Source organism: Melospiza georgiana, chromosome 24 (assembly GCF_028018845.1).
Source record: "Melospiza georgiana isolate bMelGeo1 chromosome 24, bMelGeo1.pri, whole genome shotgun sequence".
Lineage (NCBI taxonomy): Eukaryota > Metazoa > Chordata > Aves > Passeriformes > Passerellidae > Melospiza > Melospiza georgiana.
The window spans coordinates 7,394,985-7,420,773 of record NC_080453.1 but is presented as its reverse complement, the minus strand read 5'-3'; the positions used below and the strand labels follow the sequence as shown (position 1 = coordinate 7,420,773).

The 25,789-nt window shown below is 54.3% G+C and overlaps 1 protein-coding gene across 2 annotated transcripts; it reads left to right on the top strand.

The window, feature by feature from the left end:
* The first annotated feature begins 1,983 nt into the window (after positions 1-1,983).
* COL9A2 (collagen type IX alpha 2 chain) lies at positions 1,984-23,104 on the top strand. Of its 2 annotated transcripts, XM_058040451.1 has the most exons (32): positions 1,984-2,124; positions 5,839-5,913; positions 7,129-7,164; positions 7,255-7,317; positions 8,806-8,859; positions 10,230-10,265; positions 10,415-10,438; positions 10,554-10,607; positions 11,027-11,080; positions 11,231-11,278; positions 11,375-11,431; positions 13,163-13,216; positions 14,059-14,112; positions 15,283-15,336; positions 15,499-15,552; positions 15,631-15,684; positions 15,824-15,877; positions 16,056-16,109; positions 16,209-16,262; positions 16,782-16,826; positions 16,927-16,980; positions 17,223-17,276; positions 17,347-17,400; positions 18,407-18,478; positions 18,560-18,595; positions 18,979-19,023; positions 19,156-19,188; positions 19,946-20,092; positions 20,479-20,533; positions 21,402-21,590; positions 21,715-21,792; positions 22,888-23,104. In XM_058040451.1, the coding sequence occupies exons 1-32, from the start codon at positions 2,050-2,052 to the stop codon at positions 23,091-23,093; spliced, it is 2,076 nt and encodes a 691-aa protein (XP_057896434.1). In that variant the 5' UTR covers positions 1,984-2,049; the 3' UTR covers positions 23,094-23,104. The 2 variants fall into 2 exon arrangements, with proteins under 2 accessions (XP_057896434.1, XP_057896435.1); XM_058040452.1 differs by lacking the exons at positions 21,715-21,792; positions 22,888-23,104 and having other exon boundaries at positions 21,407-21,585.
* The last annotated feature ends 2,685 nt before the right edge of the window (positions 23,105-25,789 follow it).

Sequence of the window (25,789 nt, the reverse complement as noted above, 5' to 3'; positions counted from 1 at the left end):
GAAATCTGTCACTGAAGCGCTCTGAGAAAACAGCCGGAATTACATAATCCTGCCAAAAGTGACACTGGTGTCCCAGAAAGGGACAGCGCTGGGACACGCGGGGGCACAGCAGGAGCATCCCAGCAGCGATCCTCAAGGAGATGCTCCCAAATGCTCCTTTTTTCTTTTGCCCCAAACCCCTCAGGTTTTGATGGAATCGCTTCCCTGTGTGAGGAAGAACGATCCAGGAGCGATCGCGGGGCATCCCCGGTGCCAACCGGGCCGTGCTGGGATGGCCCCGTGCCCGGCGGGGCGGGTGCCCGGCCCCTGTGCCAGCCCAGAGCGCTGCCGAGCATCCCCCAGAGGCGATGGATGAATCAGCGGCGCTCTGTGGATGGGAGGAGGAGGAGGAGGAGGAGGAGGAGGGGGAAAGGGTCAAATGAATCATCCCGTGTTCTCAGGGAATGGGGGCGGCTGCTGAAGGCGGGAACTGGGAATGGGGATGGGAAATGGGGATGGGAATGTGAGTGGGACATCCATCCCCCCACGGAACTGCGACTGTGACACCCCCCTTCCCTTCCCTTCCCTTCCCTTCCCTTCCCTTCCCTTCCCTTCCCTTCCCTTCCCTTCCCTTCCCTTCCCTTCCCTTCCCTTCCCTTCCCTTCCCTTCCCTTCCCTTCCCTTCCCTTCCCTTCCCTTCCCTTCCCTTCCCTTCCCTTCCCTTCCCTTCCCTTCCCTTCCCTTCCCTTCCCTTCCCTTCCCTTCCCTTCCCTTCCCTTCCCTTCCCTTCCCTTCCCTTCCCTTCCCTGGGGACATCCTGAGGGTGACAATTGGGGCAGAATCCCCCCGGGGGTGGCAGGAGCTGGTTCCCAGTGCTGTCCCCATGTCACCTGCAGCCACAAGGCCCGGTGGCGCTGCGATGGTGCCGTGATGGGGACACCGTGGGGACATCCTGGGACATCCTGGCCGGGCTGGCCCTGGCAGCAGCTCCTGAGTTCGTCCCTGTCCTGTTCCAGCCTCTTCTCTGTGCCAAACTGTGTCCCCGTTGTGGCAAATGATGTCATCATCGTGCCAAACTTTGTCACCGCCGTGCCAAATTCTGCCACCACCGTGCCAAACTCTGTCACCACTGTGCCAAACTGTCCCCACCATGCCAAACTCTGTCCCCATTTTGCCAAATCCTGTCCCCATCGTGCCAAATCCTGTCCCCATCGTGCCAAATCCTGTCCCCATCGCGCCTCTGTCCCCATGTTGCCAATTCCTGTCCCTATTGTGCCAAACTCCGTCCCCATCGTGCCAAACTCTGTCCCCAGCGTGCCAATTCCTGTCCTCATCATGCCAAATTTTGTCACCATTGTGGCCAAATCCTGTCACCGCTGTGTCAAATTCTGTCCCCACCGTGCCAAACTCTGTCCCCATCCTGCCAGATCCCGTCCCCACCATGCCAAACTCTGTCCCCACTGTGCCAAACTCTGTCCCCATGTTGCCAATTCCTGTCCCTATTCTGCCAAACTCCGTCCCCATCGTGCCAAACTCTGTCCCCATGTTGCCAATTCCTGTCCTCATCATGCCAAATTTTGTCACCATTGTGGCCAAATCCTGTCACCGCGGTGTCAAATTCTGTCCCCACCGTGCCAAACTCGGTCCCCATCCTGCCAGATCCCGTCCCCACCATGCCAAACTCTGTCCCCATCGTGCCAAACTCTGTCCCCACCATGCCAAACTCTGTCCCCATCGTGCCAAACTCTGTCCCCATCGTGCCAGATCCCGTCCCCACCGTGCCAAACTCTGTCCCCACCGTGCCAAACTCTGTCTCCATCCAGCCCAGAATCGCCGCGGACTCACCTGAGAGGGGCGGGGACCTGCCCTCATCCCACTGCTCCATATTCATGAGCCCCTTCCTCCTCCTCCTCCTCCTCCTCCTCCTCCTCCTCCTCCTCCTCCTCCTCCTCCTCCTGCCCGGCCCTCCCGGTGTCCCGGAGCGCTGCGAGCCGGCGCTCGCTCGGTGCCCGCCGCGCTCGGTGCCCGCCGCGCTCGGTGCCAGCCCCGCTCGGTGCCAGCCCCGCTGCCATGGCCCGTGCCACCACGCTGGTGTCGCAGCTCTGGCTCCTGCTCCAAGCCTCCTGCCTCTGCCTGGCCCAGCTCGTAAGTGCCGCGCTCCATTCCCGGGCTGGAGATGGGGATGGAGATGGGGATGGAGAAGAGGATGGAGCAGGGATGGAGAAGGGGGTGAAATGGGATTGCAGGGGGGACATTCCCCATCTCCGCTCCCTCGCACTGCTGAGCCCTTTGGGTTTATTCCCCTTTGTTTTTCCTTCCTGGGAAGGTGGGAACAGCCACAGCCCCCACCCGCCAGAGATCTCCCCGTGCAGACTTTAAATTAACTTTGCTAAACCATTTCAGTTTGATTTTCCCCCCTGCAGCAGCAGTGGGGGGGGCTTTGTCTTCCCTACTGGTTATTTTTTCTGCTCCTGCTTTCCTGGGATGTGCTGCAGATCCGTTCTGAGCAGGGCTGGGGATCTCTGACACTCTTGGGGTGGTCTCAGGGCTCCATCTGGGGGTCCTCAGACACCTCCGAGACCTTCCAGACACCTCTCAGTGCAGACTTGGTGGTTCATTGTCTTATAGCTGAAAAAAAAAAAAAAATCAGGTTTTAGAGATTTTGGGGAATTTTTCCATGTGGTTCCTTGTGTTATAGCTGCAAAAAAATCAGATTTGAGAGGTTTTGGGGGATTTTTCCATGTGGTTCCTTGCCTTATAGCTGCAAAAAACAAAAAACAAACAAACAAAAAAAAACCCCCCAGATTTTAGAGGTTTTGGGGAATTTTTCCATGTGGTTCTTTGTGTTATAGCTGCAAAAAATTATCAGATTTTAGAGGTTTTGGGGAATTTTTCCATGTGGTTCCTTGTCTTATAGCTGCAAAAAAAAAAATTCAGGGTTTAGAGGTTTTGGGGAATTTTTCCATGTGGTTCCTTGCCTTATAGCTGCAAAACAAACCAACAAACAAACAAACAAACAAACAAACCCCCCAGATTTTAGAGGTTTGGGGGAACTTTTCCATGTGGTTCATTGTCTTATAGCTGCAAAAAAAAAATCAGATTTGAGAGGTTTTGGGGGATTTTTCATGTAGTTCCTGAGCTGCCTGTTGCAAATTGGGGGACAACTCCTTCCTAAACCCCGCTGGGGTCCCCATGGGTTTGTGAGGGCAGGGGGAATGTGGGAATTTTGGGAACAAGGAACCCTTTGGAATTCATTCCTCGGGCAGCACAAAGGTGCCATTCAGGGGAGATGCCAGGAATGGGCTCAGGGATTGATCCAAGGTGGAGCTGGGGCTCTCCTGTCTGTACATGAACCAGCAGCACCTCTCACCCCTACAGATTTCCATTGATTCCTTATATTTATATTAATTCCTACATTTATTCCTTCCATTTATATTGATTTTTTAATGAATCCAGCCTGGGAGGCAGGAAGAGCAGCAGGAGTGGAGCTGGGGCTCTCCTTTCTGTGCATGAACCAGCAGCACCTCTCACCCCTATAGATTTCCATTGATTCCTTATATTTATACATTATAATTCCTTATATTTATACATATACAATTCCTACATTTATTCCTTCCATTTATATTAATTTTTTAATTAATTGGAGCTGCAGGAGTGCAGCCCAGCCACCATTTACTCCCCATTTCCAGGCACACCAAGGCTTCAGTGTTCAGCTCTGGAATCTCTTCCCCCCTGAACTCCCTGTTAGGATAACAGAGGTTTCTTTGCTGAGTCCTGTGCAAACCTCAAAGGCATTTCCATTGATTCCTTATATTTATATTAATTCCTACATTTATTCCTTACATTTATATTGATTTTTTAATTAATCCAGCCTGGGAGGCTGGAAGAGCAGCAGGAGTGGAGCTGGGGCTCTCCTTTCTGTGCATGAACCAGCAGCACCTCTCACCCCTATAGATTTCCATTGATTCCTTATATTTATACATTATAATTCCTTATATTTATACATATACAATTCCTACATTTATTCCTTCTATTTATATTAATTTTTTAAATGAATTGGAGCTGCAGGAGTGCCACCATTTACTCCCCATTTCCAGGCACACCAAGGCTGCAGTGTTCAGCTCTGGAATCTCTTCCCCCCTGAACTCCCTGTTAGGATAACAGAGGTTTCTTTGCCGAGTCCTGTGCAAACCTCAAAGGCAGGAGCAGCCTCTGGGAGCTTCCCTGAATGGAGCTTTTGTCTGGAGCCTGGGAGCAGAGCCAGCCTGGCCCAGGGAGAGCTCTCACGCAGGGGCTGGGGGTCCCCACCTCGTCCTGGGGGTGAATCCTGACAGGGCTCCCAGAAATCCCTTTAATCTGAGATAAAAAAGGGGTCTTGGAAATGCTGCTGTCACCCCGTGGACACCCAGATCTGGGAGTGGTAGGAAAGGGGGGACAGAGATGGGGTAGAAATGCTTGGAGTGCCTGGTCCATTCTGCTTGGAGATTCTGCTCCATTCAGGCAGGAGCAAAGGGGAAAGAGGGAGCAGAGATGGGGTAAAAATTTCATCCCATGGATATCCCTGCTCTGTTGGGGCAGGAGATCCTTGGACACCAGGGAAAAAGAGAGCAGAAATGGGGTAAAATTGTCATCCCATGGAGATTCTGCTCCATGCAGGCAGGAGCAAAGGGGAAGGAGGCAGCAGAGATGGGGTAAAAATGTCATTCCATGGAGTTCCTGCTCTGTTGGGACAGGAGATCCTTGGATGCCAGGGAAAAAGGGAGCAGAGATGGGGTAAAAATGTCATCCCATGGAGATCCCTCCTCCTTTGGGGCAGGAGATCCTTGGGCACCATGAAAAGAGGGAGCAGAGATGGGGTAAAAATTTCATTTCGTGGAGATCCTGCTCCATCAGGGCAGGAGATGCTTGGATACCAGGGAAAGAGGGAGCAGAAATAGAGTAAAAATTTCATCCAATGGAGATCCCACTCCATGGGGGCAGGAGATCTCTGGATATCAGGGAAAGATGGAGCAGAGGTGGGGTAAAAATGTCATTCCATGGAGATCCTGCTCCATCAGGGCAGGAGATCCTCAGATACCAAGGAAAGAGAGAGCAGAAATGGGGTAAAAATTTAATCCCATGGAGATCCCTCCTCCTTTGGGGCAGGAGATCCTTGGATACCAGGGAAAGAGGGAACAGAAATAGAGTAAAAATTTCATCCAATGGAGATCCCACTCCATGGGGGCAGGAGATCTTTGGATATCAGGGAAAGACGGAGGAGAAATGGGGTAAAAATGTCATCCCATGGAGATCCCTGCTTTGTTGGGGCAGGAGATCCTTGGGCACCATGAAAAGAGGGAGCAGAAATGGGGTAAAAATTTCATCCAATGGAGATCCCTGCTTTGTTGGGGCAGGAGATCCTTGGATACCAGGGAAAGAGGGAGCAGAAATGGGGTAAAAATGTTATCCCGTGGAGATCCTGCTCTGTCAGGGCAGGAGATCCTTGGACACCAGGGAAAGAGAGAACAGAGATGGGGTAAAAATTTCATCCCCTGGAGATCCTGCTCTGTCAGGGCAGGAGATCCTCGTGCACCAGGGAGAGAGGAAGGAGGGGTAAAAATGCTGCCACCACCCCATGGAGACCCCACTCTGCTCCCCATGGACACCAGAGCAGGGGATGGGAGAAACGGGATAGAAACCGGGCAGGGAGTGAGGAGCTGGAGGTGCCAGGGGGAGAAATCCTGCATTTCCCCATCCGTGCCCCACGGGAGGGGCACAGCTCTGATCCCTCGGGGTGTCTCCATCCCATCTCCCTGGAATTGGATTCCCAGCGCATCTCGGGGTCCTTCCTGACGTGGATCCCATCCCTTTTCCCCACAGCGAGGGCCACCAGGAGAGCCTGGCCCACGAGGGCCCCCTGGTCCCCCAGGAGTGCCAGGAGCTGATGGCATCGATGTGAGTGAGCAGGAACCCGTGGGAGGGAGGGAGGGAGGGGACACGGAGCACAAAAGGGACATTGTGAGTGGCACAGGGCCGGGGGTGCCTCTCCGTGCTGTTCCCACTCCTGATTTAGGGCACACAGAGCAGCCCCAGCTCGGTTTGGTGCTGCACCCCAAATCCAGCCGCATCCACAGCTGGGGAATTGGGGGTGCGATTGGTTTTTGGGGGGATGATTGGGGCAGGGAGCACCCCAGAGGTGAAAGGGAGAGCTGGTAGGGGGACAGGGATATCCCAGTGGGGTTCTGCAGAGGGATTTGGGGGGGATTGGGGCTCTGGATCCTCCACGGGTTGTGGGATGGGGGCCCGAACAGAGGGGAGCCCTGTGAGGCAGCAGAAAGTGCCCTTTCTCCAGGATGTGGTGTGATTTTAGTGTTATTTATACCCAGAGCAGCCACAGCGCTTCAGAAACGCCACAACAACCCTCACAAAACCCCAGAACAACCCTCACAAAAATCCAGTAAAACCCTCACAAAATCCCACTTCACAAACCCCATCAAACCCCTCACAAAAACCTCAGCAGAACCCTCACAAAATCCCACTGGAAACCCCACAAAAGCCCCCTCAGAAACCCCATCAAACCCTCCCAAAATCCCAGTAAAACCCTCACAAACCCCAATAAAACCCTCACAAAATCCTAGGACAACCTTCACCAATTCCCCCTCCCAAAACGCCAAAAAACCCTCATAAAACCCCAATAAAACCCCCACAAACCCCCAAAACCCCTCACAAACCCCAATAAAACCCTCACAAACCCCAATAAAACCCTCACAAAACCCCAAAACCCCTCCCAAACCCCAATAAAACCCTCACAAAACCCTGGTACAACCTTCACCAATTCCCCCTCACAAAACCCCAGCTCAACCCTCCCAAAACCCAAAAAAAACCCTCCCAAACCTCAAGAAAACCCTCACAAAATCCCCAATAAAACCCTCACAAAACCCCCCAAAAAACCCTCAAAAACCCCAAAAAAACCCTCTCAACCCCCAAAAACCCCTTGAAAAACCCTACTAAAACTGTCATAAACCCCAAAAAACCCAACCCTGGCCCCATCCTGCCCTGCTTGTGGGATCCAGCAGCTCCCCCCTGTCCCAGGAGCAGGGCAGGGATTGGGGTCCCCAGGTTGGGTTTTTTGGGGTTCCCCATCCCTTTGCCACCTCTCCCTTTCCCCAGGGTGACAAAGGCCCTGCAGGATCTGCCGGCTCCCCGGTGAGTACCCACCCCATCCCTCAGTAGGATCCTGCTCCTTCCATGGGCCTTTCTTCCCACCTAATCCCAAAAAATTTTTCATTTTTCCAGGGTGTCAAGGGTGACCCTGGAGCCCCTGGCCTGGATGGACCCCCAGGAAAGCCTGGAATTGATGTGAGAACTGTCCCCTGTCCCCTCGTGTCTGTGGGGTCACAGCAAGCTGCTCCTGTCCCCAGGGTCTGCCCCACATCAAAACGTGCCCAAATCCCTTTGGACAGGAGCTGGGAGCACTTTGGGAATCCCAAATGAGCTCGGGAAGAGCTTTTGATGCCCTTTTCCACCTTTAGGATCACAGCAGGGCTTGGGAAGAGCTTCTGGCACTGCTGCCCACCTTGGGGATCCCAAAAGAGATTGGGAATTGCTTGTTCCATCCCCTCTCACCTTGGGGATCCCAAAAGAGCTTCTGCCACTCCTGCTCACCTTGGGGATCCCAAAAGAGATTGGGAATCCCAAAAGAGCTTGGGAATTGCTTCTGCCGTCCCCTTTTCACCTTGAGGATCCCAAAAGAGCTTCTGGCACTCCTGCCCACTTTGGGGATCCCAAAAGAGTTTCTGCCACTCCTTTCCACATTGGGAATCCTAAAAGAGCTTCTGCCATCCCTTCCCACCTTGGGAATCCCAAAAAAAAACTTGGGAATTGCTTCTGCCGTCCCTTCCCACCTTGGGGATCCCAGAAGAGCTTCTGCCACTCCTGCCCACATTGGGGATCCCAAAAGAGCTTCTGCCACTCCTGCCCACTTTGGGAATCCCAAAAGAGTTTCTGTCCCCCCATCCCAAATTGGGATTCCAAAAGAACTTGGGAATCCCGGAAGAGCTTGGGAATTGCTTCTTCCACCCCCTTCCACCTTGGGGATCCCAAAAGAGATTGGGAATTGCTTCTTCTACTCCCTCTCACATTGGGGATCCCAAAAGAGTTTCTGCCACTCCTTTCCACACTGGGTATCCTAAAAGAGTTTCTGCCATCCCTTCCCACCTTGGGAATCCCAAAAAAAAAACCCTTGGGAATTGTTTCTGCCATCCCCTCCCACCTTGGGAATCCCCCCAAAAAAACTTGGGAATTGTTTCTGCCATCCCCTCCCACCTTGGGGATCCCAGAAGAGCTTCTGCCACTCCTGCCCACATTGGGAACCCCAAAAGAGCTTTGGAGTTGCTTTTCCACCCCTTGCCACCTTTGGAATCCCAGCAGAGCTCCTCTTGTTTCCTCCAGGATAAATCTGAAGTGTCCCCCACTGTCCCCACTTTCTGGGCACCCATGAGGTGGCACCGGTGACTTTGCCGTTGTCCCCTCCCTGGCACAGCCTGGCAGAGGTGGTGGCAGGAAGGGGACGGAGCTGCCACCCCACCCTGGCTGTGCCCAGGTCCCCTGGGGGTGTGATGGGTGCCTGGGGAGGTTCCTGCCCCATCCCAGGGGTAAAACCAGGGTCAGGGATGGGTGGAGCTGCCCACGTGTCCCTGCCAGGGCTGGGTGTGCCCAGGGCTGTGTGGGGGTCCCTGCAGGGCGTCCCTGTGCTGTGAAATTCCTGAGGGATCCAACCCAGCAAGAATTCCTGCCTGGAGAGGAGGAGGAGGAGTGGGAATAATCGCGGGGTCTCTTCCCTTGCAGGGCCTGACGGGAGCCAAAGGGGAGCCAGGAGCCACTGGCAGGCCGGGAACCAAAGTGAGTGAGGGGCAGATCCTCCTCATCCCAGGATCCCTCATTCCCAAATTCCCACCTTCCCCAAATTCCCACCTTCCCCAAATTCCCACCTTCCTAAATTCCCACCTTCCCCAATTCCCACCTTCCCCAAATTCCCACCTTCCTAAATTCCCACCTCTCCAAGGATCTCACCTTCCCAATTTCCAACCTTCCCAAATTTCCACTTTACTAATTTCCCACCATCCCACCTTTCCAGCCTTCCCGAATTTCCACCTTCCCCAAATTCCCACCTTCCCCAAATTCCCACCTTCCTAAATTCCCACCTCTCCAAGGATCCCACCTTCCCAACTTCCAACCTTCCCAAATTTCCACTTTCCCAATTTTCCACCTTTCCAAATTCCCACCTTTCCAAGGATCCCACCTTTCCAGCTTTCCCAAATTTCCACCTTCCCAAATTCCCACCTTTCCAAATCCCTGCTTTCCAGAATTTCTACCTTCCCAAGCTCTCTCATTCCCAGGCTCCCACCTTCTCAGGCTTCCACCTTCCCAAATTTCCACCTTTTCAAGGATTCCACCTTCCAAATTTCCAACCTTCCCAAATTTCCACTTTACTAATTTCCCACCATCCCACCTTTCCAGCCTTCCCGAATTTCCACCTTCCCAAATTCCCACCTTTCCAAATTTCCATCTTCCACAAATTCCCACCTTCCTAAATTCCCACCTCTCCAAGGATCCCACCTTCCCAACTTCCAACCTTCCTAAATTTCCACTTTCCCAATTTTCCACCTTTCCAAATTCCCACCTTTCCAAATTTCCGACCTTCCCCAATTTCCAACCTTCCCCAATTTCCACCTTCCCAAGCTCCTTCATTCCCAGTCTCCCACCTTCCCAAGGTCCCACCTTCCCAAATTTCCACCTTTTCAAAGATCCCACCTTCCCAATTTCCACCTTTCCAAGGATCCCACCTTCCCAAATTTCCACATTTCCAATTTCCCACCTTCCCAATTTCCCACCTTTTCAAAGATCCCACCTTCCCAAATTTCCACATTTCCAATTTCCCACCTTCCCAAATTTCCACCTTTCCAAGGATCCCACCTTCCCAAATTTCCACATTTCCAATTTCCCACCTTCCCAATTTCCACCTTCCCAAGGATCCCACCTTCCCAGTTTCCAACCTTCCCAAATTTCCACCTTACCAATTTCCTACCTTCCCAAGTTCCCACCTTCCCAGGCCCATCCTGGGCCCATCCCCACCACTGTGGAAGGGATCCATGGATGCAGGAGCTCCCTGGTGGAATTTCTGAGGCTGCACCCAGGGAGGGGGAATTGGAGCAGCTGCCAGAGCAGATCCTCCTTTTCCAGCTCCTGACTCTCCTCTTGTGTCCTGGCAGGGCCAGCCCGGACTCCCAGGGCCACCAGGGCTCCCTGTGAGTATCTGCTGCTCCCATGGGTGGGGTGGGCACCCCCCAAGTCCCATCCTTGGTGGTGGGGTGGGAATTGCTCTCCTTGAAACGGGAATTCTGGAGGATTTGGGGAATTTGAAACAATTATAATTTTGGTGTTTTTTTTGTCACAGGGTCCTTCACTGCCAGGACCTCCTGTAAGTGCCACATGGGGCTGGGATGGAATTGTGCAGGAGGAGTTCAAAGCTCGGAGGGCAGGAATCAGGATGGGGCCTCTCTCACTCCATGAATTTCTCTCCCTTTCTCCCTAAGGGGCTTCCAGGCCAGGTTGGACTTCCTGGGGAGATCGGAGTGCTGGGACCCAAGGTGAGGAGTCAGGAGGGGACAGGGAGGAACTTCCCCACCTTGGAACTTCCCCTCCTTCCACCAGGAGCTGCTCCTGTGCCCTCCAGGGCTCCTGGGATGATCCTGAAATGTGGGAATGGAGGTTCCCTTGGTGCCATCACCCTGGGATGTCCCCATTCCTGTGCCCTCCAGGGCTCCTGGGATGATCGGGGATGATCCTGAAATGTGGGAATGGAGGTTCCCTTGGTGCCATCACCCTGGGATGTCCCCATTCCTGTGCCCTCCACGGCTTCTGGGATGATCAGGGATGATCCTGAAACGTGGCAATGGACATTCCCTTGGTGCCATCACCCTGGGATGTCCCCATTCCTGCTGGGACATCCTGGCTCTCCACCTCCCCTCCTCATCCCAAATTCTCCTTTCCTGGCCTTCCTTCCTAGGGTGACCCCGGACCCGACGGCCCAAGGGGTCCCCCAGGCCCTCCAGGGAAACCTGTGAGTATCCCCCAGGAGGGAGAAGCTTCCCCAGGCTCATCCTGGGGATTGGGGCTGGAATTTGGGCTCTGGCTCTCCCCTCCCACCCCACTCCTTGTTTCCTGCTCCTGATGTAAAATCCTGGAATTCTGATGGTTTCCTTCCCTGCAGGGACTCCCAGGACACCTCCAAGGCGTGGAAGGCAGCGCTGATTTCCTGGTGAGAGCTGCCGTCACCTTGTCCCCCACTGTGTCCCCTCTTCCTGGCCTTCTCCAGGTCATTCCCAACTCATCCTTGTCCTTCCTCTCCTCCCAGTGTCCCACCAGCTGCCCCCCAGGTCCCAAAGGCCCCCAGGGACTGCAGGGACTGAAGGTAAGGAAGTCCGGGAGATGCCATGGTGGGGAAAAACGGGAATTGTCACCTCCAGGATCCTTCTCTGGATCTCTGGAGTAGCAGGACAAGGAGGCCTGGAGGAAAGGTCCTGTGGGTCCCCAGCCCCTTCCTGGGGGTGGCACCCTGTGCCAAAGCCCCAACCCCAGCTCAGGATGTCACCTGTGGGATTCTGAATGTCCCCGGTGGGATTTTGAACCCATTCCATGTCACCTGTGGGATTCTGAACGCCCCCAAAAATGTCCTCAGTGGGATGTCCCCACTCATCAATGTCACCAGTAGAATTCTGAGCTCCCCATTGTCACCTGTGGGATTCTGAACCCCCCCCCCCAAAATGTTCCTATTGGAATTCTGAGTTCCTCAATGTCCCTATTGGGATTTTGAGTCCCCCAATGTCACCTGTGGGATTCTGAACCAGTTCCATGTCCCCAGTGGGATTCTGAGCTCCTCAATGTCCCTATCGGGATTCTGAGCCCCCCAATGTCACCTATGGGATTCTGAAGCCCCTCAAAGTCACCATTGGGATTCTGAGCCCCTCAATGTCACCAGTGGGATTTTGAATCCCCCAATGTCCCCATTGGGATTCCGAGCCCCTCAATGTCCCTATTGGGATTTTGAGTCCCCCAATGTCACCTGTGGGATTCTGAACCTCCCCAATGTCCCCAGTGGGATTTTGAGTGCATTCCATGTCACCTGTGGGATTCTGAACCCCCCCAAAAATGTCCTCAGTGGGATGTCCCCACTCATCAATGTCACCAGTAGAATTCTGAGCTCCCCATTGTCACCTGTGGGATTCTGAAATCCCCTCAATGTCCCTATTGGGATTTTGAGTCCCCCAATGTCACCTGTGGGATTCTGAACCAGTTCCATGTCCCCAGTGGGATTCTGAGCTCCTCAATGTCCCTATCGGGATTCTGAGCCCCCCAATGTCACCTATGGGATTCTGAAGCCCCTCAAAGTCACCATTGGGATTCTGAGCCCCTCAATGTCACCAGTGGGATTTTGAATCCCCCAATGTCCCCATTGGGATTCTGAGCCCCTCAATGTCCCTATTGGGATTTTGAGTCCCCCAATGTCACCTGTGGGATTCTGAACCTCCCCAATGTCCCCAGTGGGATTCTGAACCTGTTCCATGTCCCCAGTGGGATTCTGAGCTCCCCAATGTCATCTGTGGGATTCTGAACCCTCCCCCCGAAATGTTCCTACTGGAATTCTGAGTCCCCCAATGTCACCTGTGGGATTCTGAACCTGTTCCATGTCCCCAGTGGGATTCTGAGCTCCTCAATGTCCCTATCGGGATTTTGAGTCCCCCAGTGTCCCCAGTGGGATTCTGAGCCCCCCAATGTCACCATTGGGATTCCGAGCCCCTCAATGTCACCAGTGGGATTTTGAGTCCCCCAATGTCACTGATGGGATTCCGAGCGCCCCAATGTCCCCATTGGGATTCTGAGCTCCTCAATGTCCCCATTGGGATTCTGAGCTCCTCAATGTCCCTATTGGGATTTTTAGAGTCCCCCAGTGTCACCTGTGGGATTTTGAGTCCCCCAATGTCCCCAGTGGGATTCTGAGCCCCACCAGGTCCCCAGCGGGCACCCCAGGGTGGGATGTGGTGCCAGTGGGGGCTCTGTGGGACGTGGCCACCAGGATGGTGCCACCACCACCCTGCAGCTGTGCCAGGGATTTTCCTCACGGATTTTCGCTCTCCCCACTCAGGGACACAGAGGCCGCCCTGGTGCCCTCGGAGAGCCTGGAAAGCAGGGAGAGCCGGTGAGTGCCCCAGCAGATCCCAGCTGGATCCCAGCTGGATCCCCACCAGACCTCAGCCAGATAGCAGCAGGATCTCAGCAGGGTCTCAGGAAGATCCTCTCAAGATCTCAGCTAGATACCAGCAAGATCTCCACCAGATCCCAGCCAAATCTCACACGGATCCCAGTAGGATCCCAGCTGGATCTCATAGGATTTCAGCAGGACCTCAGCAGGATTTCAGCCAAATCCCAGCCAGATCCCAGCAGGATCTCTGTAGGATTTCAGCAGAATCTCAGCAGATCCCAGCCAAACCCCAGATGGATCCCAGCTGAATCTCAACAGGATCCCAGTAGGATTTCAGCAGGATGTCAGCCAAATCCTGCCCAGATCACAGCAGGATCACAACCAGATCCCTGCAGGATCCCCACCACATCCCAGCAGGATCCCTGCAGGGTCTCAGCAGGATCCCAGCAGAATCCCCACCAGATCCCAGCCAGATCCCTGCAGTATCCCCACCAGATCTCAGGAGGATCCCAGCAGGATCCCAGCAGGATCTCAGCAGATCCCAGAAGGATCCCTGTAGGATCTCAGCTGTATCTCAGCTGGATCCCAGCAGGATCCAAGTGTGGTGGTCGCTGTGGGGCTGGACCCAGGGAAGGAGGTTTGGGAAGGGAAATGAAGAAGGGACAAAAGAGGAAAATGAACAATGTGGGAACGGGAGACCAGGGTGGCCTTCCCAGGGTGGTTCCTGGGCAGGGCCACCTGTCCCCATCCCCTGCTGGGTGCCAGGTGGGTGCTGTGGTGTCCCCCGGGTGCTTTGTGTCCCCTCTCCCTCCAACATTCCCTTTTCTCTCCATTCCCAGGGCCCCAAGGGGGACGTTGGTGCCTCTGGAGAACAAGGAGTCCCAGGCCCTCCGGTAAATCCTTCATTCCTCTTTTCCTCTGTCCCCCAAGTGCTGCAGGAACTGGGGGTGGCCTCTTTGTCCTTGTCCCCAGACACCAGGGAGGTGACACCAGCCTGTCCCTGCTGAAGCAAAGCCTCCATCCCATCCCTCTCCCAGCCATGGATGCCACCACCTCTCCCTCTGCAGAGCTCCATGGGCACCTGGGCTGTTCCCAGGATAATTTGGGATAAATCCCTGCTGTCCCCTGAGTCCCCCTTGCCCCGGGGGGAATTAAAGCCACAGGAATTCTCAGAGCACTTTGAAGATGAAAAACAATTACTGGGCTGAGCCCTGCAGGCCAGGAAAGGGCAAAACTGCTTTCAAGCCAAGAGCTGTGGCCCAGGGACGTGGCTGCACTTTGGAGTTATGGAATTGACAGCTGGAAAAGCACCTGCTGGGGGCTCTGGAATTAGGAGGGACTGGAATTCCTCGTGTTTGGATTCCTGGTGTTGGGTTTTGCTGTAATTGCTGCTTCCCCTGTCGCTGTCTCGGCTGTTTTAATGACCTGGAAAGGCTCGGGGTGGCCTTGGGCAGCCCGCGCTCCAAAGGACAAAAAGAGGCTTCAGGTTTTTTCTCGGTCTTCAGTGTTTATTAGTTTTTTATCTACAAGATTTTCTCTCGGCCTGACAGAGCACAGCAGCCAGCCATGAGCACACTGAGAGCCCCCGGGGCGGTCACTTATCTTTATACCCAAAACTACATATACAATATTTACCTATTTTCCCCAATACCTTTCACCCTTATTGACCAGTGCACTTTTAGTAAGAACCAATCCCAAAGTGCCAACATCACCACAGAAGATGGAGGCCAAGAAGAAGAAGAAGGACAGGACACGCCCCAATTCCTCCATCTTACTTCTCCAGACCCCCCTGTACAGAAATTCTAAACCCTGTGTTTCACACTCTAATTAACTTATCCCTTCACCATTCACCCAGTGAAATCCTCCCATCCTCATACAGGTGTCGTCTCCCGTGCCGGATCAAAGTCCAGCCACCAGACACTGCTGGCAACATTCCAGGACCTCCGAGCCCCCCAAGGGTGGTCTCGGTCACTCTGCACCTCAGTCCTGAGCTGCTGAGATCCCACATTCCCCCTGGGTTGGTTTTTTTCCCAGCTGAATTTGCTGTGTTTCCTTCCCTGCAGGGACCTCAGGGCCTCAGGGGGTACCCTGGCATGGCAGGACCCAAAGGGGAGACGGTGAGTGCGGGTGGCATCCCCTGGCTCCGGGCTGCAGATGCCACCGAGATCATTCCCAGTATCATCATCATCATCATCATCATCATCCCTCCATGCTGGGCCGTCTCAGGGGTGCAGGGATGGGTTGGGATGGGAATTGACCTTTCCATGCTCTCATTCCAGGGCCCTGCTGGCTACAAGGGCATGGTTGGGAGCATTGGAGCCGCTGGGAGGCCGGTGGGTGTCCCCTCCCTTCCTGCCTGCTCTGGGGTGCCACTCTGCCCTGCTCAATCCTTGTGTTCCTCTCTCCTGCAGGGCAGGGAAGGCCCCAAGGGACCGCCTGGGAGCCCCGGTGACAAGGGAGAGCTGGTAGGTGACACCCCCAGTGGCAGTGTCCCCTTTTCCCCAGCTTGGCACTGTTCCCTCGGTGCCCTCGAGGGGCATCTCCAGCTCCCAGTTCTGTCCCCTGCACCAGCAGGACACTGACACTTGTCCCCTCCTGCTCTAGGGTGGCCGTGGCATCAGGGGACCCCAGGGTGACATTGGCCCCAAGGGGGAGAATGTGAGTACAGCTGGTGGCACCTGTGCCCTGCCCATCCCTGGCTGTGCCATTGTGTGTCCTTGTCCTCTCCAGCACACGCACCTGGAATGTTCCTTTCCCTCCCCACGTTTTCTTGTCCCCACCGTGAGCCTTTGAGTCCCTTCAAGGTGTCCCGTGAGTGGCTCTTGTCCCTTTTCAGGGTCTGCCAGGCATCGATGGCAAGGATGGCACCCCAGGGATCCCAGGAGTGAAGGTGAGGGAATGCCACCCGTGGGAAAAACGGGAATGGCAAAGGGAACAATGTCCCTTGTGGGCACCCCATTCCTGGTGACACCCCCTCTGTCCCTCGCAGGGTGGCACAGGACAGGCCGGACGCCCGGGAACGCCAGGACACCGGGGACAAGCTGTGAGTGAGGGACCTGCCAGGCTGTCCCCTGAGGGGTGACAGCCCTTTGCCAGTTGTGCCAGGGCCAGCACCCTGTGAGGACATTGAGCCGTGCCAGGGGTGACACCCTGTGCCAGGGCCAGCACCCTGAGGGGTCACTGAGCTGTGCCCAGGAGTGTCACTCTGTGCCAGGGCCAGCACGCTGAGGGGACACTGAGCTGTGCCAGGGTGACACCCTGTGCCAGGTCCATCACCCCGAGGGGACACTGAGCTGTGCCCAGGAGTGTCACTCTGTGCCAGGGCCAGCACGCTGAGGGGACACTGAGCTGTGCCCAGGGGTGACAGCCCGAGGGGACACTGAGCTGTGCCAGGCCAGCACCCTGAGGGGACATTGAGCTGTGCCCAGGGGTGTCACTCTGTGCCAGGCCAGCACCCTGAGGGGACACTGAGCTGTGCCAGGGTGACACCCTGTGCCAGGTCCATCACCCCGAGGGGACACTGAGCTGTGCCCAGGGGTTGATCCCACCTTTGTTCCCTTAGGGACTGCCAGGCCAGCCAGGAAGCAAAGGTGGCCCCGGTGACAAGGTGGGTGACGCCTCTGAGCATCCACCCCGCGGCTCTTGTCCCTTTCCTGTCCCCCTGTCCCCCCCTGTCCCCTCTGACCCCCGTCTCTCTCCCTTCACAGGGTGAATCAGGTCCTCGGGGCCACTCCGGTGCCACCGGTGCCCCAGGGCAGCTTGTAAGTACCGAGATGTCGCCGTGTCCCTCCCGGGGACAGCCTCGGGGCTCAGCTCTCTCTTTTTTCCCTTTTATTTCCCGTTCCCTGCGAGCTCAAAGCAGAATCGGGCGCTTCATTGCCACCCTGCTCCTGCCACCACCCTGGTGACAAGGACAGGGCCACCACCCCTGCCTCGGGGAAGGACAAGGAGCGCACCACGCCCGTCGATCCCATTGCTGTGGGATTTTCTCTCCCGTTTTTAGGGCGAGCCCGGACCTCGGGGTGAGCAGGGCCCGCAGGGTGTCCCCGGGCCGAAGGTGAGTTGGGGACACCTCGGGGGGGTGGCAGTGCCAGGAGGGGTGGCCCTGACTCCGCTCCTTCCCGCAGGGTGACAGGGGCGAGCGTGGCCTCGTGGGACCTCCGGGAGAGCAGGGCAGAGCGGTGAGTTGTCCCCAGAGGCGGTGAGTTGTCCCCAAAGCTGGGCTGGGACATGGGGGATGCTCTGAGATGTCCCCAGAGAGGAGCTGGAACATGGGACAGGCTCTGAGTTGTCCCCAAAGCCACTCTGGGACACAGGGAATGCTCTGAGTTGTCCCCAAAGCCACTCTGGGACACAGGGAATGCTCCGAGTTGTCCCCAAAGCCACTCTGGGACATGGGGAATGCTCTGAATTGTCCCCAAATCCAGGCTGGGACACAGGAGATGCTCTGCAATGTGCCCAGAGAGGAGCTGGGACATGGGACAGGCTCTCAGGTGTCCCCAGAGCCACTCTGGGACAGAGGGAATGCTCTGAAATGTCCCCAAAGCCACTCTGGGACACGAGGAATGCTCTGAGATATCCCTAAAGCCACTGTGGGATACGGGGAATGCTCTGAGATGTCCCCAGAGAGGGGCTGGGACATGGGACAGGCTCTGAATTGTCCCCAAAGCCACTCTGGGACATGGGAGATGCTCTCAGCTGTCCCCAAATCCCGGCTGGCACACAGGGGACACTCAGCCCGGGATGTGGGGTTCCAAGCCTGGCTTTGGGGTCAGTGGGGCACAGCCAGACCTCCCCCTTTGCTCTGGGGTCAGTCCCATGGCTGCCCTGCTGGGGGGGATTAGGGAATAGCTCAGGGATTAACGGGACCCCAGCTGGGACAGGAATTTCCTCCCCTCCCAGGAGAGCCCAGCCCCTCTCCAGAGCTTTCCTGTGCTGGAAAAACAGCAACAATCGGATTTTAGTGCTTTTCCTCTGGACAGGAATCCATCCATGGAAAATCACTGCTCTGGGCATGGATTCTCCATGGTTTTGTGCCCTGTCTCCCCTCAGAGCTGGGATTTAGGGAAGGTTGGACGCTGGAGGATGAGGAGCTGCACCTCAATGCCTTGGGGATGATTCCCTGAGGGGTAAAAATCTTCCCATTGTCTCCTCTCACTCATTTTCCCATATTCCTTGGATTTCCAGGGCCCAAAGGGTGAGCAGGGCCCACCAGGCATCCCAGGACCCCAAGGCTTGCCTGGAGTCAAAGGAGACAAGGTGACAGCTCTGGGGACAGCAGGGTGGCTTCCAGGGGACGCTGCTCTGAGCTGGGCTGATCCCACTTTTTCCTTTTCCCAGGGCTCTCCAGGGAAAACCGGCCCCAAAGGCAGCACTGTGAGTTCATCCCAGCTGGGATTAACAGAGCTGGGATTAACAGAGCTGGGTTAACAGAGCTGGGTTAACAGAGCTGGGTTAACAGAGATGGGTTAACAGAGCTGGGTTAACAGAGCTGGGACTAACAGAGCTGGGTTAACAGAGCTGGGTTAACAGAGATGGGTTAACAGAGCTGGGTTAACAGAGCTGGGATTAACAGAGCTGGGTTAACAGAGCTGGGATTAACAGAGCTGGGTTAACAGAGCTGGGTTAACAGAGATGGGTTAACAGAGCTGGGTTAACAGAGCTGGGTTAACAGAGCTGGGTTTAACACTGGCTCCGGGCACTTTCTCCATGAATTTCCCCTTTGGGAATGTTCCCTTCTCTCCTTGCCTTTCCTTTAGGGAGATCCAGGTGTCCACGGCCTGGCAGGGCTCAAGGGAGAGAAGGTGAGTGTTTCTAGAAGATTCTTGGAATGCTGGTGGATCCCTTGCCATGCTGGGGGATCCTGCCTGGCATTAAATGCCAACCCTAAATCCCTGCTGTGTCCTCATCACCTTTTCTGTGTCCTCTGTCCCCAGGGGGAGTCAGGAGAGCCTGGACCCAAAGGACAGGTGAGTGATGGGGAATTTGGGACCGAGAGGACCCCAAAACTTGGGAGGATTTGTGGGATCCTCAGCTGGGTCTTGCCTGCTGATGTGCTGGGGGAATATTTTCCCTGGAGATGGGAACCAGTGACCATGATCAGCCCTGGATTCAGGCTCAGCTCCTCCTTGGGGTTAAACCCTGGATTCAGGCTCGGTTCTGGGCTCAGCACCAGGTTCAGGCTCAGCCCTGTTTTGGGATCCAGTGCTGGATTCAGCCTCAGTTCCATTTTGGGATCCAGCCCTAGATTCAAGTTCAGCCCCAATTTTTGGGATCCAGGCTTTGATTCAGCCCCAGCCCCATATGGAATCTAGCCCAAATTTTTGGGATCCAGCCCCAATTTTTGGGATCCAACCCTGGATTCAGCCCCAGCCCCATTTGGGATCCAGCCCTGGATTCAACTCCAGCCCCATTTGGGATCCAGCCCCAATTTTTGGGATCCAGCCTGTTTTTGGGATCCAGCCCTGGATTCAACTCCAGCCCCATTTGGGATCCAGCCCCAATTTTTGGGATCCAGCCCGTTTTTGGGATCCATCCCTGGATTCAGCTCCAGCTCCATTTGGGATCCAGCCCCAATTTTTGGGATCCAGCCTGGGTTCAGCCCCAGCCCAGTTTGGGACCCAGCCCTGCCCGTGCTTTTTGGGACATTTTGGGCTCTCGGGGTGCAGCCCCCATGCTCAACACAGCCTGAGCCCCTCATGCCCCTCTCTCTCCATCCCTCCTCAGCAAGGCATCCAGGGAGAGCTCGGCTTTCCCGGCCCCTCGGGGGATGCAGGAGCGCCGGGAATTCGGGGCTATCCCGGCCCGCCCGGCCCGCGGGGGCTGGTGGGGGAGCGCGGAGTGCCGGGAATGCCGGGCCCGAGGGGCACAGCCGTGAGTATCCCGATCCCACAAACCTCCTCACCCTCCCTGCTCGGCAGGAATTGCCTCTGCTTCCCACCCAGCTCCTCTGGGAACACGCTGCTGTTCCACTCAGGAGATGGGATCCTGCTTTCCTGGGGAGGAATTCTGTCTTTCCACTGTGTATGGCATCCAAAAACTGTCCCTGTATAAATTAGCCAGCAGAAGGGATTTGCAGGGTTGGACTCCAATGCCATGAGGGGATGCATGGAGTGAGCTGAGCGTGGAGTATTTGGGACAGAACAGAGGAAAGCAGGGTGGGAAGGTGACCTGGGATGCAGGGAGGGGATGGGGATTGGGATTTGGGCTGGGAAGGGCTCTGGGAGGGGACAAAAGGAGCGAAATTCCCTTCCTGGCAGGGCCGGGACGCTGGGGACCAGCACATCGTGGACGTGGTGCTGAAGATGCTGCAAGGTGAGGGCGGAGTGGGGCCGCCACACCCCATGGATCCCATGGATCTCTTCCCATGGATCCCTTCTCATGGATCCCACCTCATGGATCCAGTGGATCCTATCCCATGGATCCCATGTGGATCTCTTCCTATAGATCCCACCCTATGGATCCCATTGTTCCCATCCCATGGATCTCTTCCTATGGATTCCATCCCATGGATCCCACCCCATGGATCTGCTGGAATCCCCTCCCCATGGATCTCACCCTATGGATCCCATCCCATGGATCCTATGGATCCCACCTCATGGATCCCATCCCATGGATCTCTTCCTAGGGATTCCATCCCATGGATCCCCTCCCCATGGATCCGGTGGAATCCCCTCCCCATGGATGTCACCCTATCGATCCCATCCCATGGATTCCATGGTTCCCATCCCACAGGTCCCATCCCAAGGATCCCATGAGTAGCATGGATCCCATGGATCCCACCCCATGAATCCTATGGATCCCACCCCATGGATCCCATCCCACGGATCCGGTGGAATCCCCTCCCCATGGACCTCACCCTATCGATCCCATCCCATGGATTCCATGGTTCCCATCCCATGGATCCCATCCCACAGGTCCCATCCCATGGATCCCATGAGTACCATGGATCCCATGGATCCCACCCCATGAATCCTGTGGATCCCACCCCATGGATCTCTTCCTATGGATCCCATCCCATGGATTCCATGGATCCCACCCCGTGAATCCCACCCCATAGATCCCATCCTATGGATCCCACCCTATGGATCCCATCCTATAGATCCCATGGATCCCATCCTATGGATTCCACCCCATGGATCCCACGCTGTGGATCCCATCCCGGCCCCTCTCTGCCCCACAGAGCAGCTGGCAGAGGTGGCCGTGAGCGCCAAGAGAGCCGCCCTGGGCGGGGTCGGGGCCATGGGACCCCCCGGTCCCCCCGGCCCCCCAGGGCCACCCGGTGATCAGGGACCCCACGGCCCCATGGGACCCCGAGGTGTCCCCGGAATCTTGGGAGCTGCCGGGCAGATCGGCAATGTCGGACCCAAAGGTGGGTGGTGGTGACATGGTGCCAGGTGCAAACCCTCCTGGGGTGGCACTGCCATGTTTGTCCCCATCGCTGATCACCCATCCAGGGTTGCCATGGAGTCCTTCCCTCCTTTTTGTACCCACAGGGAAGAGAGGAGAGAAGGGCGAGCGGGGAGAGGTTGGCCGTGGCCACCCGGGAATGCCAGGTCCTCCAGGGATCCCAGGTGAGACCAGGTGTCCCCAGGTGGCCTTTTTCACCTTGAGGTGATGAGCCCAGCGGTGGCTGGGCACCTTCTGATCCATCCCACAAAACCTGCCCGGGTTCATCCACAAAACCTGCTCACGTTTATCCCACAAAAACTGCCCAGGTTCATCCCATAAATGTGCCCAGATCCATCCCACAAAAACTGCCCAGGTTCATCCCACAAAACCTTCTCAGGTTTATCCCACAAAATTTGCACAGGTTCATCCCACAAAAACTGCCCAGGCTCATCCTGTAAATCTGCTCAAGTTTATTCCATAAAACCTGCCCAAGATCCTTCCACAAAACGGGCCCAAGTTCATTCCATAAAACCTGCACAAGCTCTTCCCACAAAACCTCAACTTCATCCCTATTTTTCAGAGAAAAGTCCCTATTATTGCTCAGGGGAAAAAAAAATCCCTATTTCTGAGGGAAAAAAAACCCTATTTCTCAGGGGAAAATACATATTTCTGAGGGAAAATACATATTGCTCAGGGAAAAAAAATCCCTATTTCTCAGAGAAAAATTCCTATTATTTCTCAGGGAAAAAATGCTGTATTTCTGAGGGAAAACCCCTATTTCTCACAGAAAAATACCTATTATTTCTCAGAGAAAAATCCCTATTATTTCTGAGGAGAAAAATCTCTATTTCTGAGGGAAAATCCCTAATTCTGAAGGGAAAAAGAAATCCCTATTTCTGAGGGAAAAACCCTATTTCTCAGGGAAAAATCCCTATTATTTCTCAGGGGAAAAAAATCCCTATTATTTCTTAGGGGAAATCCCTGATTCTGAGGGAAAAAAAAATCCCTATTATTTCTCAAGGAAAAATCCTTATTATTTCTGAGGAGAAAATCCCTATTTCTCAGGAAAAATTCCTATTATTTCTGAGGGAAAACCTCCTATTTCAGAGGGGGAAATCCCTATTGCTCCGGGAAAAATCCATATTTCTGAGGGAAAAAAATCCATATTTTTGAGGAAAAACCCCTATTTCTGAGGGGAAACCCCCCTATTTCTCAGGTAAAACCCATCTCATCTTGATTCTCAGCACCCCACCCACCCCACCCCGTTGCCTTTCCAGGTCTCCCGGGCATCCCCGGCCACGCTGTGGACGGCAAGGCGGGCGAGCGGGGCCAGCCGGGCTCCCCGGGCGAGGCGGGCCGGCCGGGGCTGCCGGGGCCCGCGGGCCTGCCCGGCTTCTGCGAGCCCGCCGCCTGCCTGGCAGCCTCGGCCTACGCGGCCGCCCGCCTCACGGAGCCGGGCAGCGTCAAGGGCCCCTCGTTCTGAGCGATTCCCCGTGAAAATCCCTTCCCAAAGTGACCGCAACACTGCAATCCCACAGGGAGAAGTTTCCGCGCTTTCCCGCTTCTTGGTGTGAGGGTGGAGGCGGGGGGAAAACGCAGCCTTAAATTGTTAATTTTGGGACCTGATTTTCTTTTACACAGTTCTGGCAGCATAAAAAAATCTTATAGTGGGTATAAATTTTATTTAAATACACTTTAGGGTTGCTCCGTTCTGAGCAATTTCCTAAGGAAAATCCCTTCCCAAAGTGACCACAACACTGCAATCCCACAAGGAGAAGCTGCCGCACTTTCCCGGTTATGGTGTGAGGGTGGGCAGCAGGGAAAACACAATTAAATTGTTAATTTTGGGACTTGATTTTTTTTACTCAGTTCTGGCAGCATAAATTCTATTTAACTATACTTTAGGGTTCCTCTGTGCTGCCCCTCACTCTGAGTAATACCCTCATGAAAATCCCTTCCAAAAATGACCAGAACACTGCGAGAAGCGGCCTCACATTCCCGGTTCTGGCATGAGGGTGGACAGCAGGGAAAATACAGCCCTAAAATTATAATTTCGGGACTTGATTTTTTTTTACTCAGTTCTGGCAGTATAAATTTTATTTAAATACACTTTAGGGTTTCTCTGTCCTGCTCCCTGTTCTGTGCAATTCCCTCATGAAAATCCCTTCCCAAAGCGAACACAACACTGCGTGAAGCTTCCGCATTTTCCTGTTTCTGGGGTGAGGGTGGACACAGGGAAAACACAGCCCAAAAATGTTAATTTTGGGACTTGATTTTTTTTTTACACAGTTCTGGCAGCATAAATTTTATTTAAATACACTTTAGGGTTCCTCTGTGCTGCCAGAATCTGTAAAGGGGTCTTTATGTAAACCAGAATCAGGGCCTCTAATCCTGTTTCCATCCATGTGGTTTCAAATCTGCTCCTGGCGCCCTTTCCCAAAAAGACAAACAAAAAAATTGGAACAAATTTTATAATTCCCTGTGATGTTTGAAGGAGCTGGTGGAAATTCCATTTTTAGCCTTCCCTTTTCTTTTTTAAATTGGAATTTTTCAAGCCCCACCCCCAAAACCAAAATCATGGTTTGATTATTTAACAGAATTCCCAGCTCCAACTTGGTCACTCCCAGAGCTGTAAATCTTTGTAAAATAGGGATATTTTATAATTGTGATGAGGAAAACACTAACTTTTGGAAAAATGGACAATAAAACCAAACTGAATTCTTAATAAGTGGAATGATCTGTGGATTTCTTTGGATTTAAGCAAGGCTGTGGTGGGGTGCAGAATTTTGAGGGTAGAAGTTGACATAAAATTAGTAGAATGGCTTCTGAGGTAGTATTGGAAACAGAAAAGTTTTAATAAAAGGTAAAATAAAGTTTTTTCAGATAAAAACTGAGCTAGGGCCAAGAGGTTTTTAGTCTTACTAAAACACTCTATAAAAGCAATTATTTCCTTTGTTCTCTTCTTTATCTAGTGAATTGTTTAGGTTAGGCTTTTTAGTCTCTGTCTAATTAGACAGCCCTAAGTTTAAAGTCTCAAAAGTTCTATAAAGTGTCTTTATTCCCATTGGAAAAAAAAATTCCTATTTTCCGACCCCTCGGGGAATCCCGCTCCAGCTGTGCCGCACATCTGGGCCACATCCCAGCTCTTCCTGCCTTTTCTCCCCACGAGAGGGAGCTGCCAGCCCGTGGAATTGGCTCTTCCAGCCTGAGATATTCCCGAAAAACGCGGATTTCCTTCTGGAAGGGGCTGGAGCATCCCCCGGCATCGGGCTGAGGGGGGAAAAGGGGGAATTCCCTTCCTTTGAGCCCTTCCTGCTTTTGGGATGGACATGGAAGGGCTGGAAGCTGAGTTTTGGTCCTGGAATATAAAAAAGCCACTTCTAGGTGGTATCAGGGCTGAGTTTTGGTCCTGGGACTGGGAAAAAAACACTTCCAGGTGGGATCAGGGGTCGAGTTTTGGTCCTGGAGCAGGGAAAAGTCACTTCAGGAGGAATCAGGGCTGAATTTTGGTCCTGGAATAGGGAAAAGCCACTTCTAGGTGGGATCAGGGCTGAATTCAGGTCCTGGAGCAGGGAAAAGCCACTTCCAGGTGGGATCAGGGCTGAATTCGGTTCCTGGAGCAGGAAAAAGCCACTTAAGGAGGGATCAGGGCCAAGTTTTGGTCCTGGGACTGGGAAAAGTCACTTCCAGGAAGGATCAGGGGCTGAATTTTTGTCTTGGAACAGAGAAAAGCCACTTCCAGGTGGGATCAGGGCTGGGTTTTGGTCCTGGAGCAGGAAAAAACACCTCCGGGAGGGATCAGGGCTGAGTTTTGGTCCTGGAGCAGGAAATACCACTTCTAGATGGGATCAGGGGCTGGGTTTTGGTCCTGGGACAGGGAAAAGCCACTTCAGGAGGGATCAGGGCTGAGTTTTGGTCCTGGAGAAGGAAAAAGTCACTTCCAGGAAGGATCAGGGGCTGGGTTTTGGTCCTGGAATTGGGAAAAGCCACTTCCAGGAGGGATCAGGGGCTAAGCAGGTAAAAGCCACTTCCAGGTGGGATCAGGGCTGAGTTTTGGCCTGGAGCAGAGAAAAGCCACTTCTAGGAAGGATCAGGGGCTGAATTTTTGTCTCGGAACAGAGAAAAACCACTTCCAGGTGGGATTAGGGCTGGGTTTTGGTCCTGGAGCAGGGAAGAGCC